Below are 17,252 nucleotides of genomic sequence, written 5' to 3' on the forward strand. Positions count from 1 at the left end.
TTGCTCAAAAGTTGCTCCAAAAATACAAAAAAGTTGCTTCTGATAATAAAAGTTGCTCGAAAGTTGCTCCAAAACGCTGCTTCTTATCTCTAAATATATGCTAATTTATCTTTGAGAGTAAGATTTCTAAGCAGTTTTATGCACTTTTACAGCAAAAGAAGTATCTAAACAACATATTAGGGGGAAAATTTGTCAAATAACAAGGAATTCTTGAACTGAGAAAAATCGTGATGATATCGATGACGTCATGTTTGTGACGAGTTTTGTAATGTTTTAATATGCAGAATGAGCCGAAAGGTGGAACGTCTTCAGATGTTCCTCGAAAATCTTCGGCAAACTTCGTAAATCTTCGGAAACGTTCGTATTGCCTTTGAACAACACTCGGATTATCTTCGGAGATCTTCGGTCTGGAAATTGCTTAAAATGCAAAAAGTTGCTCGAGAGAGAAAAAGTTGCTTGAAGGGGAAAAAGTTGCTCGAAACATGAAAAGTTGCCAAAAAGTTGCCGAGCAACTTGTGGAAAGCCCTAACTGTACCATCAACTGGAACCTAATCTCCTTACTCTGGTAGCCACAAACGAGAAGTACTGGGACCAATATTGCGACATTCACATGCGGAAAGCTCAACACACATGCGTCAGCGGAAAACGAAATTGTGGCAGATTTTCAGAGTTGAGGAACTCAATTTCCTTGAAATAAAGACAACGTTTCACTCTAGTTATGGTCAAGGAGACGAATTTTTACGGTAAGGCTTTGAATTTACTTTTCTTTAGCGTGATTGATCTTTTTTTCGTTAGAAATTTCAAGCTGTACGTCGAGATGTTTGTTCGCCGGGTGTTTCATTTTCATGCCTGACAACGAAGCACATGATGGCTTGTGTAATTCCGTGTTCTTTCCACAGATCTTCTCGGCGTTGATCCGTCTGCTACTTCTAGTGAAATAAAGAAGTCTTATCGTAAACTTGCGCTGAAATATCATCCGGATAAAAACCCCGATGCCGGTGACAAGGTAATGCTACTGTTAGTCAAAAATAATTTATACGTTAACGGCGTTCCTTCAGTTTGCTGTATTTCATTTCAGGAAATTGACATCATATTCAAGATTTATTTAATGGCGCAAAAAAGACTGTCTTTGAAGCTACCTCCGTATTGCTTACTTATCAAGATGAGATTGAGTTAATTGAAATAAACGAGGACTTTGTTTTTGTATATATACCCAGACAGCTCCACGACCGGTTCAATATAATTTCATGAACTTACTTCCAAACTTGTCAGCTTTCTTGGCGCTTGGCTACTGATAAAGGCTACTTCAAGAGTTACAAATAAAGTACAATTGGCGATAAGCCCGCTTCTTAATCGTCTTTAAGCTTAATTCTATTAACAAAAGTAACAAGAAAACACCATAATCCAAGACATGTCGAAACAAGCTGACTCATTCTTTTAATAATAGCTACACGTCGAATAATCGAATTTATAATCAGCTTAAAACTCAAACATCAAAACATTTCTTTTGAATTCTTAGAGAAATGTATCTCCAATGCCTTAACATGTATTTTTAGGACATTAGGCATTTGTATAAGGTTTTTTGCAGAAACAGATAATGGTACAATTACATTCTGTAGTGCAGTGATACCCTGTCTGTTGCTCCTTGAAATTCTGGATTTGTAATATTGTAATTAGACTGAGTGAAGTGCAGTTCTGCGAGAAACTGGGAAAGTGATAATTTTAAATCCCATAAGGCCGATTTGAAATTTCAAGCGGGTTACTCCCTGAATTGTACAGTCAGGGCTCAAAAAAAAAAAAAATGAAAAGTTACTTGACCAAAAGGAAAATCTACTCGTCCTAGATGACCACATATATGGCACATTTTTTTCAAGCCTTGTACAATGGAACCTTGATTTAACAAGGTCTAATAACCAAGTCTGTAACCAGGTCCGTAGTGGTGGTCCATGCACAAGGTCCAAATGGTTGGTCCATGTTTTGTATGATTTGAATTGTTTCAAACTGGAAAGTTGCTTAGGAGGCAGCTTAAAATTAAAATAGCCAACTGGTTTGCCTCCTGCCAGTTGGGATTTGTAACCTTGTTAATCAAAAACAACGTTAATATTAATTTGTTCATATGTTTGAATACTCGGCCCTATTATATCACATGTAGCACTAGTTGTGCTAAGGCAGTTACCAATGGTTAACAAATGACTTTTTTCCTTAAATTTTTTAAATCGTTAAACAAAGAACCTGTTTTATTTCCCCTAATTAGTTTCAAGTTACTAGAGTTCAAGCATTAATTTTAAGTCTTCGATTTACAGTTTAAGCAGATTTCCCACGCTTACGAAGTTCTATCGGATGAGAAGAAGAGGAAAATTTACGATGAAGGAGGAGAGGAAGCTCTGAATAGTGGCGGTGACATGGGTGGATTTCATTCACCTATGGATATCTTTGACATGTTCTTTGGAACAGGTCACGGTCGAAGCAGAGGGAATCACAGTGAAAGGAAAGGGAAGGACATGATTCACCAGCTCAAGGTATGTGTACATGAACTTCTAGTTTATATAAAGAATTATTGCTAAAAGTCTTGAAAAGGTACATGTACGTGATTTATGGTTTACTTTTTTTTTTTTCGTGGTGGTTTCTAAAAGAAATAGAAAACATGTTTTTCGTGTTTCTGTCGAGTTATACCAGGGTTTGCACAGTCTTGATAAGTCCTTGAATTGTAGGGGGAGTCCTTTAAAAGTCCTTGAAATTTATTCCGTTTTTCCTTGAAAAGTCCTTGAATTTTCTTCAACTTTGAATGTTGTGCGGTAGAAAGAGAATTGCTTAACATAGACTTTGGTCTTTTCCTGCATAAAGCAGCTTCAAACACTGAAAAAGGCCGGGTGTAAAAGCAGCTGATGAAGGGAAATTGAGAAGCAAAGTAATCCAACCACGCAAGTGAGTTCAAATGTCAGTGAAACAAATTCACCAGCGGGTTTGTATAGAACTCTTAATTATTGTCCTGTGCATGCCGCATGCATTTTAGGTATTTTAAAACCTTTTAAGCCTGTTAGCTTGGACTGGAAATGTGCATTAATGTACCATCTGTGAAATTACATTCCTGGTAGGTGGTCCTTGAAAATTCAGTTTGGTCCATGAAAAGTCCTTGAGAAATGGTTGCAATTATTTGTATTAACCCTCTCCTCCAAAACTTTCACAAGTGTTTCTACAATGTATAATACATTGTAGAAACACTTTTTTTCGAGAACTCACGTTTTTTTTGAGAACTCAAAAAAGCTGTGGAAACACTCGCCTTTTGGCTCGTGTTCTCACAGAATTTCTCGTTCTCAAAAGACGTCTATAACTCAATAGAAACACATAACATGTTTTCTAATAATTTCTTAAGTAGATTTGCCAAAACTCGCACTTATTCCCCCAAATGTATAAATTTATCCTTTATTTAACAATATATTTTAACTTTGTCAGGTTTCCCTGGAAGACATGTACAATGGTACAACAAGACAGTTGGCCTTGCAGAAAAATGTGATCTGCTCCAAGTGTGAAGGACGAGGTGGAAAGAAGGTGTGTGGTAACAATTAAGATTGTTTACATTATAAATCTGTGAAAATTTTAAAGGTCAGCAAAAAGGAAATTATTGAATTTGATAATTTGTTTTTACTGGATCTGTGCATTCAGCTGAACACACGGCAAGCAAACGTACAAGAAGCTGGTTGATGAGCTGTTTTGCCCAGATACTGTGAATGGCTGCGTGGATGTAAAAAAAAAAATTCAGTTGAACGGCTACACAGATGGAACTGGAGAAGAGTACCCTAAAACCACAACTACAGTTAATTTTGACTGCTGATCTTTTTGTGGTAACTTGGGATACAAAAATATTAATTTTATTATTACTTAATTGTAACTTGAGTTTATTGTCTGTCATCCCCAGGGTGCAGTTGTAACTTGTAACACGTGTCATGGAAGTGGGATGTATGTCAGGATCAATCAAATTGCTCCAGGAATGGTGCAGCAAATTCAAACTCAATGCAGAGATTGTGGTGGAAATGGAGAAAGAATATCAGGTATTAAAAGTTTTCATATAATTAAGTTATCAGGTCAGACAAGTAACTGACCTTTTTCGACTTTTTTGCTTGTTTACAAGCAAAAGGAAGGACAATAGCGGTTAAGTTGGGTAATCTCGAACCACATTCTTGTTAACTCTCAAGGGACTGTTTTAATTTCTCAAGGGAATACTTTCCGCTGTGGGTGATCAAAGCGCGTGACTTGTAAAGTGTCACTCTATAGTTGTGCTTTAGCACTTCCGTTCTTGTAGAAAATATGTGGCTTGTCAAATTTACAAACGTTATATACCAATTACAAACGTGAGTAGCCCAAATCTTACGTGGCATAACCAATTAAGAATGTGAGGGGTTTAGAGCTCGAAGGCAGCAAAGTTTAAAACGATTAAGAACGCAATTTGTGCTGGTACAAGTCTTTAGGCGCTAATATTAATTTAACCTAAAACGAATAACAACGCAAATTTGTACTGGTACAAGTCTTTCACACACTAAAACGTTGCTAATAGTTAACCAAAGGGAACTCATTTCGTGATAATTGATTATTCCTGCCGAGTTGCACAATTTAGAATTGCAACATTCAATGCAGGTGTGAAGTGATATTTACAAGTTTTTTTGTAGCCTGTTGTGAAATTACTTCCGGTGCATGAGGACCCGCATAGGACATTTTTCTGCTCGCTGTTGGAAGCCAACGTTGCTACAGACGCCATATGTAATTATATAGCAGAATCGCTTAAATGTGTGAATCCTCGCAGTTGGAGGTGAATCTCATCTTGATTGACAATTTCAGCGTAATCACAGCTTGCATTCTATTTGGTTTTTATTTTATTTTTTAACAGAGAAAGATAACAGTTGTACCAGTAAGCGGGATAGCTGAATAATAACGGATTATACTGATCAGTGTACAGTTCTAAAAATCATTTAAAACAATGTTTAAATCTTTTTATCGTTCACTTTGGTTCATTTCACGCAGCAAAGTCACTGCGGCACGGCGTGAAGCCGCGATATCGATTGTAAGTTTTTCTGGAAAACAACGCGTGAAAAATTTAATTTGAGGATTGATTCGATAGTAGTTATATCAATTGTTCGCTATGTCAGTTTTCATTCTGTGTTTGCTTCAGTGACAACTGATTTCGTTTTTCTTCAATGCGAGATGCCCACGTATTTAATTCAGTTTCAGTTTATTTGTCTTCATCGTAGTCACAACCTTTTATGTTGACTGATAACAGACCTATCACGTTAATAACCGCAAGCAGAGCGCCCGCTAACGTAAACATTATCTGAAAACACAAACTGCACAGTAAGTGATCATATGGCAATGTTTTTGTTTGCTATTTATAAGCGCGTATCAAAAACTGTCCATGTCGCTAAGGTGTCCATCCATTATTAAATGCAGACACTCTTTCAGTTTGTCGTGAGCTGGTGTGTACAAGAATAGCGAGTATTGTGTTATGAATTTTCACGCCTCGAATAAGTTAGCTGTGCGCCAGAAAATTACCCAGCAAGTTATGGAATAACGAATAAAAAGACGCGAAAAACGTACCACGACACACTGAGCCCAAAGGGGCTTTTGATCCTTTATTTGTATGAATGTAAAAACATGTTTCATGCGATCAATTTTCTAAATGTCTTCGCACGGAAAACACGGAAAGCAAGAAAAAGGTGCATTCTTAACAAGCACAATATAAAATCATGGCACTATCAAATCTCTTCAAACTCGAACTACCAAATTATATGCCGATTTCACTTAGGAGTTTTGTAGAAAATCATGGCATTAGCAAATATCCCCACATTCGGATAGCCCCAATTCCCCCTGCCCCTTAAAAACAAAACCTCTTAGAGTTGGATAAAATCGGGAAAAATTTCATAATGCCATAACGTCCTAACTCACAGAATCACGGGCGTGCCACCTAGTGTTTCTGTTGCAGTTCTTGCACTTAGGAGTTTAATAGAAAATCATGGCATTAGCAAATATCCCCACATTCGGATAGCCCCAATTCCCCCTGCCCCTTAAAAACAAAACCTCTTAGAGTTGGATAAAATCGGGAAAAATTTCATAATGCCATAACGTCCTAACTCACAGAATCACGGGCGTGCCACCTAGTGTTTCTGTTGCAGTTCTTGCACTTAGGAGTTTAATAGAAAATCATGGCATTATCAAATATCCCCACATTCGGATAACCCTTATCCCCCCTGCCCACAAAAAAACCCCTTCGCGGAGTTGAATAAAATCGGGAAAAAAATGCAGGAAGTTTCATAATTCCATAACGTTCTATAAACTCACAGAATCACGGGCGTGCCACCTAGTGTTTCTGTTGCAGTTCTTGCACTTAGGAGTTTAATAGAAAATCATGGCATTATCAAATATCCCCACATTCGGATAACCCTTATCCCCCCTGCCCACAAAAAAACCCCTTCGCGGAGTTGAATAAAATCGGGAAAAAAATGCAGGAAGTTTCATAATTCCATAACGTTCTATAAACTCACAGAATCACGGGCGTGCCACCTAGTGTTTCTGTTGCAGTTCTTGCACTTAGGAGTTTAATAGAAAATCATGGCATTATCAAATATCCCCACATTCGGATAACCCTTATCCCCCCTGCCCGTGAAAAACCCCTTCGTGGAGTTGAATAAAATCGGGAAAAAAATGCAGGAAGTTTCATAATTCCATAACGTTCTATAAACTCACAGAATCACGGGCGTGCCACCTAGTGTTTCTGTTGCAGTTCTTGCACTTAGGAGTTTAATAGAAAATCATGGCATTATCAAATATCCCCACATTCGGATAACCCTTATCCCCCCTGCCCACGAAAAACCCCTTCGCGGAGTTGAATAAAATCGGGAAAAAAATGCAGGAAGTTTCATAATTCCATAACGTTCTATAAACTCACAGAATCACGGGCGTGCCACCTAGTGTTTCTGTTGCAGTTCTTGCACTTAGGAGTTTAGTAGAAAATCATGGCATTATCAAATATCCCCACATTCGGACAACCCTAATTCCCCCTGCCCCGTGAAAACCCCTTCGTGGATTTGATTAGAATCGGGAAACAAATGCAGGAAGTTTCATAATTCCATAACGTTCTATAAACTCACAGAATCACGGGCGTGCCACCTAGTGTTTCTGTTGCAGTTCTTGCACTTAGGAGTTTAATAGAAAATCATGGCATTATCAAATATCCCCACATTCGGATAACCCTTATCCCCCCTGCCCACAAAAAAACCCCTTCGCGGAGTTGAATAAAATCGGGAAAAAAATGCAGGAAGTTTCATAATTCCATAACGTTCTATAAACTCACAGAATCACGGGCGTGCCACCTAGTGTTTCTGTTGCAGTTCTTGCACTTAGGAGTTTAATAGAAAATCATGGCATTATCAAATATCCCCACATTCGGATAACCCTTATCCCCCCTGCCCGTGAAAAACCCCTTCGTGGAGTTGAATAAAATCGGGAAAAAAATGCAGGAAGTTTCATAATTCCATAACGTTCTATAAACTCACAGAATCACGGGCGTGCCACCTAGTGTTTCTGTTGCAGTTCTTGCACTTAGGAGTTTAATAGAAAATCATGGCATTATCAAATATCCCCACATTCGGATAACCCTTATCCCCCCTGCCCACGAAAAACCCCTTCGCGGAGTTGAATAAAATCGGGAAAAAAATGCAGGAAGTTTCATAATTCCATAACGTTCTATAAACTCACAGAATCACGGGCGTGCCACCTAGTGTTTCTGTTGCAGTTCTTGCACTTAGGAGTTTAGTAGAAAATCATGGCATTATCAAATATCCCCACATTCGGACAACCCTAATTCCCCCTGCCCCGTGAAAACCCCTTCGTGGATTTGATTAGAATCGGGAAACAAATGCAGGAAGTTTCATAATTCCATAACGTTCTATAAACTCACAGAATCACGGGCGTGCCACCTAGTGTTTCTGTTGCAGTTCTTGCACTTAGGAGTTTAGTAGAAAATCATGGCATTATCAAATATCCCCACATTCTGACAACCAAATTGTTTGTTCGCCCAATTCCCCCTGCCCCTTAAAAAAACATTTAAAGTTGGATACAACCTGGAAAATTATGCAGGAAGTTTCATAATGCCATAACGTTCTTACTCACAGAATCACGGGCGTGCCACCTAGTGTTTCTGTTGCAGTTGTTAAATATTTGCACTTAGGAGTTGTAGAACAGTATGGCATTATCAAATATCCCCACATTCTGAAAACCAAATTGTTTGTTCCCCAATAAATTTAATGAAATCGTTGGTTTAGTAACAGTAAAATAATTGAATTTCTCGCAATCATCGATATTTTCGATTTTGACTTTTCGCATCACTCGGTTTGACCACGTTGTAAACAAAGCACGGAACAGACTTACCTGGACATAGTGCATTCAATCCGGCCCATCGATGTGAAAATTCTATCTGATCGAAACAAAATTAAGAAAATCCGCAGGCAAGCTTATACAGGCCTAGGTGCCTTTTGCATAACAGACACAACAAACCTTTTCTACTACCGACAGAACAATTCTCTCTCGTGCGCCAGTAACATGAACGATTTGGCATATTATGTGAAGTATCTTCCTGGCGCCCGGTCCACGCCGCTTCATGCAACTTCGTAAGAATGATGACCGATTCAGTTGACCAATGTCGATATGACCATGTGCTATTGAGGCATACAATTCTCAAATCAAAATATGTTTGTAGTGACATACCTGACTTTTTTTCCGCCAAGCGAGTTCGCGCGCCGCTTAACATAATTTATTCTACCGCCAGACACGAAAATTGATCCACGTAACGTATAAGTGTTGACAACATCATCTTACGAGACCGCGCGCAGCTTCAGTCCAAGAAAATCTGGAGCTTTTCGTCTTCTCATTCTGCGATACAGTGCTCAAGAGCATAATTTTAAAGCGACGAAAACGAAGCTGTGGCCCAGTTTTGCGGACTACATTCTTGAAAGCAGGGGAATTAATTTTAAATTTATTTTTCCCCTACAAATGATTGATGTTATATACAAATGCTTTCTGGTGTTTTGTTTTGTTTTTTGTTCGTCAATTATTATTACTTTAGATCCTTGTTATTCACATTTAATATTGACTTGCATAGCGCGGCTAATAAAAAAATACTATCTCCACACATCACTTTTATTGCCGAATCCTGCAGATTCATTAAGTTATTTATAGCGAAAGTCTTGGCGAACATCTCATTACATCTGTCAAGTGATGAGTTGTGACTGATATTTTGCACTCCTCCTGTGAGCTTTACCGAGCTTCAAATTGCAAGATCTGTCAACGCGCCTATTGTTTACTATTGCGAAATCGGTGCACTGAATGTACCCATGGCCGACACTATCGCAGGTTGCTAAGGCGTGCGGGTCCTCATGAAGCAGTAAACACTAAAAGTTTTTGCTTCTGTTCAGAAGTTAATGCATCGCCATTAGACAAAAAAACAGCAACTGTTTTACTGGAAATGTAGTCGTTAGAAACGGCATGTGTAGCCTTAAGGTAAATAATAACTCGAGGAGAAGCGGCTTTTGGTAATATCCAAACGAAAATTTACTTCTCAATGTGGGGTTAAGATTGCATGACGAGACAAAAGGTAACTCTGTCATGCGTAACCTTTATCGGGAACCCTGCATTAAGCCGAGTAGAAATCTTTCTAACTCGAAAGGAAACAACTATTTCGATTTAAGGCAAGCGTCAAAGTTTTAACCAACCATTTTAACTAACCATTTTTAACCAAGCCAAAGTATATGAGTCGCAAAGTGCCCAGCCGTCGCGACTGACAAATACAGCATTTCCTTCGCGAAAATAAAAATAGTGCTTGAACTGAAAGACGTTTGAATTCATCCATGATATGTTCGAACAACAATGCCCAGGATAAACCTTCTACTCATACTAACTTCTTGCAAAAAGACGAATATCTCGAAGAGATCTTTGATTGGGTGTTTGATCTGAGACCTTCCTTTTGTCTGGAACACTAGGAAATAGCCAACCGTACAATTCATGTACATGTACAATATTATGCAAAAAGAGTTGAAGCACTTACATCTGTGTGTGTGTGACTTTTTTTTTTGTTGCTCCCCTGTTATTTTCACATGTGAAGATATCGATTTCGAAACATTTTCTGACAAGTTTGCCCTGTTTCAATGCTGAATGAGCCAAAGTAAATCGATATTAAGTCGAAACATCTTCGGATCTTCCTCGGCAATCTTCGGATATCTTCGGAAATTTTCGGAAAAGTTCGGAAACATTTGTACGACCTTCGGACAACATTTTGCAAATCTTCTGAAATCTTCGGAAATGGTCGGCAAGCATCGAAAATCGTCAAAAACATCGTAATTAGTAGGTTTATATGATAAACAGAATATTACATGGTTTCTTGGAGATTTCATATCTCCGCGCAACCATGTAATATCCTCTATTTATTTTCATGCGAGTGTTTCAAGAAATTAACAAAGAGTTGTAGTCAGCTTCCTAGCACTTAAAATGAAAAATGAAAAATGCGCTTGATGGTAGTATATTGTTTCCATACGTTTCGGGGCTACTGTCCCTTCTTCAGTGGAAAATGTGAAATGCATTTCACATTTTCCACTGAAGAAGGGGCAGTAGCCCCGAAACGTATGGAAACAATATACTACCATCAAGCGCATTTTTCATTTTTCATTTTAATTATCATTTTAAATTCACTAGTTATATGCGCTACACAGTCACACAAAATTTCTTTAGAGATTTCTATTTTCCTAGCACTTACATGTACACAGGGCCGTAGCCAGACTTTTAGCTTAGATGAGGCAAGATCTTGCTAGGGGGTGTGGGGGCATTTCCCCCAGAAAGTTTTGAAGTCTAGAAGTTCAGAAACGCATTTACATTAACATTTTCATACATGTAAGTTATTTCTTGAGAAAAAAATTAATTTTGTTCAATTGGGAGTTATTTTCCCAAATAAAGGTACTTTGTTTTTAACTTTAGGTTAAAATCTAGACGAGGCAAGTGCCTCATCTTGTCTCTTGCTAGTTATGGCCAATTAATATATACCGTAATGATTCGATTTAGCGCCCCCCTTCCAATAAGCGCCCCCTTCCGAATAAGCGCCCCCCTTCGAATGTGTTTTTGTTAATAAGCGCCCCTATTTCAATAAGCGCCCCCATTCTAATAAGCGCCCCCATTCTTATACGTGCCCCTATTCTAAAAAGCGCTCCTATTGTGGCTAACTGGCCCTACTGAAGTTGTTGACGTCAAAAAGGTAAACTCATGAACATTCACCGTACCCTACATGTATATACATTTACTGCTAAAATGAAGAATTCTTGTAAAAGTAACTGAACTTTCAACAATTTGTCAATGTTACAGTTTATGTTATTGTTAGTTATTTTAATACATATTTACCGGTAAGTTTTGTTTTGAACATTTGGTTGTTTCGCAAGAAATTAAATAACCACCCTGTCCCGAATAAGGTGCCAAAGGTAAATAAGCGCCCCGGGCGCTAAATCGAATCATTATAATGGTTATCATGTACATTTGTTTGTTTTTTAACATGTACATGTAGTGTTTGCAATTAGTACTGGTCCTTTTGAGCACAGTAGGGCCCTTTTCTCCTGCCGCCACCAATGACTAATAAAGGGCTCCTTTGAAACATAAACCTGATGTATTAAACGGTTCTTGAACATAACCCTGTACTGATTTCCCCTGTTATTAGATAAAGATCGCTGTAAGAACTGCCAAGGCAGGAAAACTGTAAAAGAACGCAAAATCCTGGAAGTTCACATTGACAAAGGAATGAAAGATGGACAGAAGATCTCATTTACCAGTGAGGGAGACCAGGAGCCTGGTATTGAACCAGGAGATATCATCATTATCCTTGATGAAAAGAATCACCCAGTCTTCAGGCGTGAAGATTTAGACTTGCACATGAAAATGGTATGTAAATATTACACCTGTGTTATGAGGGCTTTCATATTTTGGGGTGTGGTGAAAAATAGGGGCATAGTACTTTGGGGAAGGTGAAAAGAATAAACATGGAAAAATTATGTTAAATTTTTGGTCCCTACCTCCTTACCCTCTTCCTTCCCTTCACCCTCCCCCCTGATATACCCTTCACCCCCCCTGACTATACAGTACTCTCCCCACTACCCCCCCTATACACACATACATATTTCTTTCCTCAAACCTTACCGGGACTTGAACGTCTGAACTCTTGCTCTGAAATCCTGCGCCTCTAACCACTTGACCACAAAGGATTTGTTATTATACCGGTAACTTATTTGGTCCCAGACTCCCCTTTGCTCAACTAATTTTGTATTCAAAAAGAGCACAGCTTTGCTTTCACTTTTTCTTGCTGCCTTGATGTGAGTTTTGTATTACATGTTGGTGTTAAAGTCATTTCCTGTTAGTAGACTGTGGACACCCTTGGATCAAAAAAAATGTCCATCTAGGAGAAATTAACCAGGACTGAAAGTAATTGAAGGTCATTAAACAGTGGCCGACCAAAATTTGCTCATACCTGACAAAATCGCAGTCAGACATACGTGTAACATCCGTGTCTGGTCAATTTTTTTTCCTTTTCTTTTAAATATGGCAAATTGCTTTACACAGTGCTGTAAGTCAGGAGCAATTGTTTTCTCTTTGTGTACAAAATTAATTAGTTGGACATGAAATTGAGGATTAAGAAGAGGGTAGAACGCTTAAGAAGGCTGTAAATAGCCTAGGGTTATTGTATTGTAAGTTATTATTGCTGCATCAAATTGTTCATTGCCATGAAAGGTTATAATTTTATTATATCTAACACATGATCAATTCCCTTTTCCCTATGCAGGAAATCGATCTGGTTGAAGCACTTTGTGGCTTTCAAAAAACAGTTGAAATGTTAGACAAAAGGCATCTTCTCCTTACATCTCACCCTGGAGAGATCATTAAACCTGGCAAGTGTCATCTTTTTCAGCTTTTCTCTTCTCAGAGTGCTAAAGTAAACCTTTGAAACATAAATAAAATAATGCAAATAATGAAAATTTGCAGTGGCATTTCCACAAAGTGGCTCTTCATCCAATAACAATGTAAATCTGAGGAAACAGTTATTGTAAATCAAACAGAAACTTGTTAAAAATCCCAGCTGCCAGAAGACTGCAAAAGTGTGGAGGAGTTGACCACCAAAGACAAATCCATCTAGTGGCATAGAGGAGATTTGAACCCCGGGACCCCCATGTTACAAGTCCAGCACCCTAGAGAAAAGAATTGTTGCTGCAAAATTATGTCAATTGACCATGCTTATACACAGATTACTGACTGTCATTATCTGTAGGTGAAATGAAATGTGTGAGAGACGAAGGAATGCCTCGATACAAAAATCCATATGAGAAAGGACAACTCATCATTACATTTTCGGTAAGAGTGAGTGTATGTGCAGAATGTAACAAATGTAAAGTTGAGAAGGCATTATAATTAAGATCAAAGTAAATCATTGATGCACATGTAAATAGTGAGAAAAGTTTAGCCAACTTCAAGACAGCTTGTCAAGGTTGAACTGATATTACTGCAATGCCAATTTAAAGTATTTCACTGTTTAAATGTCAGCTACAGAAATTGCGGAGAGTTTAGCACTCAGCAGCAGCACAATGTTTTATGTATTTTTTTTTTTTCGCCCCAGCTTCATTGTGGGGTCTTGTGTGGTATGTTGTGTGTCAGCACATAAATTTTGCAGTCTTATTTGGAAAAAAAATTAGGAAAATCAGCTTTGCTCATGTGGTCAGGTGTACAAAATACCATAATTGCATGTTGTTGTTGTTGCTTTGTGTTGTTGTTGATGATGTTTTACTCTGTGAACAGTGACAGTATTGTTTGTTATATTTACCAGATAAACTTTCCTGCGGATGGCTTCATTTCTCCAACCAGTGTTCCTCAGCTGGAGCAGCTGCTGCCTCCCAGGGAAGAAGTGCTGCTTCCCGAGGAGGGAGAAGAAGTCACCCTTGTAAAAATCGATCCCGAAGAACAAGCAAGGAATCGCAGGCAACACATGGTAAAGACTGAAACACCCTTCCACTTAGATTTTAAGTTATAAAAAATAACTTTGTCAAAGTTAACTGTCTGTAACAAGTAAGAAAATTTGTAAAACCAGTAAATGAATACTTAAGGAATCCTGAAGGGGTGAAAAACAATTGGTTTATGCTTTTAGTTATGAACTTCCAAGTCATGGTACATGCAGGAAGTTAGGATAGTACTTAAGAAGCATGCATGCACCATAACTCAAAAGATTTAGTGCACACTAAAAGCAAAAAAAATTCTAATTAAATACACTAGTTGGTTCTTTAAAAAGGTAGCTGTGTCTTCAATGACCAACTGTTATACAACAGGATATCATAACAAATGTTTGACTGTAGATCACTTTGTGTTTTTAGGGTAATGCATACGATGACGATGAGGACTTTGGTCACCCGAGGGGAGGAGTGCAGTGTCAATCTCAATAGTTACTTACAACACTCCCCAGTATTAACACAGACTGTTATATGAGTAGACTTCACAGTACATACCTTGGATTCTCTTCAGTATATCCTTCTCAAAAATCACAAATTCTTCTTTTACTTTTGTTTTCAAACCAAGAAAGGCTCAAATAGGCCTTTTTTGAGATGCCTAACGCCTCTTTTACAACTGAAACGAATCCTTGTGCAAAAAATTCATGTGAAAACGAGTCACATTTGCATGAAAATGTGTGAATGATTTTGAACGAAAACTCGTTTTGATACACTGAGGCTAGGGGCATCTGGAAATTGGCCAATTGTCACATTATGGCATGTTACTTTATTTAAGTAACATGATGTATCCTCCTGGCTAGTTGGTTGTGGGTAATAAATCAAAAATTGTCCAAAACTAAAAGTGCTTTTAATGGTTGAAGCTGTTTCCAACTGAGGGTTTCTGTGCAAGTAATGTCTGCAGGGCCGTAACCAAACCTTTGGCACAGACAAGGCAAAATATTGCTAGGAGGTTCTGGGAGCATGCCCTCCAGGAAATTTGGAGAACTAGAAGCTCTGATACTCTTTTTTTTAACATTTTTCATAAGGTATTTCTTGAAAAAATCAATCTTGTTCAACTGGTAATTATTTTCTTTCCAACTAAACATATTTTGTTTTAAATTCTGGGTAAAAATCAAGACGAGGCAAGTGCCTTGTCTTGCCTCTTGCTAGTTATGGCCCTGGACTGGCAATTCTGCAAGTAGCTTAATGCTGTAATCATTTGCAATTATTGTGAAAAAAGACTCGCCACTTACTAGCTCTTTCATCAAAATGAAATGTTTGTTATTAATCTTTTTAAAACTAATCTACATTCTTGCCATGGTCTGCCTCACAGCCATAATAACCCAAAGTCCTTGAATAAACAGTTCTTGATACGGTATGGGTTTTCGTTATTTTTATTAGGTGCTTGTGGTTGCCTCTATTTATTTTGTCAACTTTCTCTAAGGCGTTTCTCGAATAGCTTCAGAAATCTCCGTGTTTTTCTTTTCTTTTTTTCTTTCTTTTTGATTTGGAGTGTTCAGTCACATCCGAATAATTAATTATATGGAATGAATGAATTAAGTGATTTTATTGTCAATGAACTAATGAAGAATGTAAGGCAAAAGGAGAATCGGATTCTATAGTCTCTGTCTTATTATTAGCTATAATTTTTTTCCTTCTTCGAGTCACGTAACGAATTGTAGCACTGACGTGTTTGTATAATTCTCTTAAAAAGCCTGATATAACATTGCTGAAATTACTAGGCACTTTATAGATCCGTTTAACAGGAAATGGTAAAAATTAATTTTGATATTGCCAAATGGAATTAACCTTTTTTTTTTTTTTTCAAAACTACAGTAGTTAGATCTTTGTTTCAATCACTAAAATTTCTTATAAAGAATTTCAGTTCAATTGATTTATTTTTTATTACTGAATGAATAGCACCCATTGTATGAGACGCGAATGCCTGATTAAATTCGTTTTTAATTGACTTTTGGTTATTGCTGGCTCTTGAAGACAACGTTTCAGTTTTAACTTCTGTTTGACACCACTCGACTGCGAGGGTCACTGCATTACTCTTGAAGATGTCAGACACTGGTAAACTTCCAACAAGCAAATAAAACAAGCAGACTACGTTGAGTTTAAATTAGTTTAAAGAATACAGTCAGTTACGTTTTTCTTAGATTTTATTTATTTAGGTTTTTTACAAGGCAGTTTACGTAAGTCAGATGTACTTGAAAATTGTGTGTTCAGTACTACTTGTGCAGTAATTTATAATGTTTAGGAGAAATAAAACAACTTTTAAACGAACGAAAGGTTGTACTCTGTTCCTGGTTGAGTTACTTTAAGCTAATGCACAGCAGAAGGAGTAATGACTGGAGAGGCAGAGGGCCCTCTAACGCTTTTTTAGGCCTTGAACCATGGTTATACCCCGATGCACTTCATTCCAGGGGGAACATTCAAAACAGTATCAAATGAAGGGGAATAATGACGATTGTCTATAAATAAAATGTAAACCAGGATAATTTGTGCCGTAAGCTTTCCCCATCCCAGGGGAAAATCGAAAACACTGCTGTATCACATTCATAGGAACATAAATGGGCAATTGTAAAGCCCACGTAGTTAAAACCTTAGTCTTGTGCTGTCTAATTTTACAACCTATTAAAACGTCCACGTACACTTTTAAGTGAACCGACTATTCAAAGTCAATTTGAATTGGTAATAAATACCCTGGGGATGAATCAATGATAGGCAAACATTTATATAAAAGGCTGGCACCTGCTCCTTATTGTGCATACTCTAGTTCGCGGTAGCGAGTGGTTCAGATGGTACACCGCCCCAGACGACCCCAGACATCCCCCAGACGACCCCAGACTCGTTCCCAGTCGCTCCCTTGGCGGTTTTGGCTAGAACGCATTGCATCAAGGGAAGGCCTTATTGCATCAACCCTTGCCTTATTCGCCTCAGTTTTTTATCGCCTTTAGAAACAAATAAGTAGGGACTGGAAACGAGTCTGACACCGCCCACCCTCCCGCCGAGGAATTAGAAGCCGGGTTTGAAGTCTCCGCTAACTCTGGTTTGGGCGTGTCCCAGGCCAGGGCAATTTCCCATACCTTAGGCACATTTCATGAATAACAATATCCAGGGCAAAATATTACACTACCAAAAGGAAAATTTTGGAAATGGCGGATGTTAGAAGTCCCTTTAGCTTTAAGAAAGGTGGGACACTTC

General features: G+C 38.1%; 1 protein-coding gene across 1 annotated transcript; it reads left to right on the plus strand.

Annotated features, from left to right (window-relative positions):
* Window positions 1-621: 621 nt before the first annotated feature.
* LOC144643028 (dnaJ homolog subfamily A member 1-like) lies at window positions 622-15,415 on the plus strand. The gene is made up of 10 exons (XM_078502146.1): window positions 622-743; window positions 900-1,006; window positions 2,304-2,519; window positions 3,454-3,549; window positions 3,917-4,049; window positions 11,738-11,958; window positions 12,854-12,959; window positions 13,337-13,419; window positions 13,889-14,050; window positions 14,430-15,415. The coding sequence occupies exons 1-10, from the start codon at window positions 719-721 to the stop codon at window positions 14,496-14,498; spliced, it is 1,218 nt and encodes a 405-aa protein (XP_078358272.1). The 5' UTR covers window positions 622-718; the 3' UTR covers window positions 14,499-15,415.
* The last annotated feature ends 1,837 nt before the right edge of the window (window positions 15,416-17,252 follow it).

This window comes from Oculina patagonica, chromosome 1 (genome assembly GCF_052425735.1).
Source record: "Oculina patagonica isolate OP01 chromosome 1, crgOcupat, whole genome shotgun sequence".
NCBI classification, from domain to species: Eukaryota; Metazoa; Cnidaria; class Anthozoa; order Scleractinia; family Oculinidae; genus Oculina; species Oculina patagonica.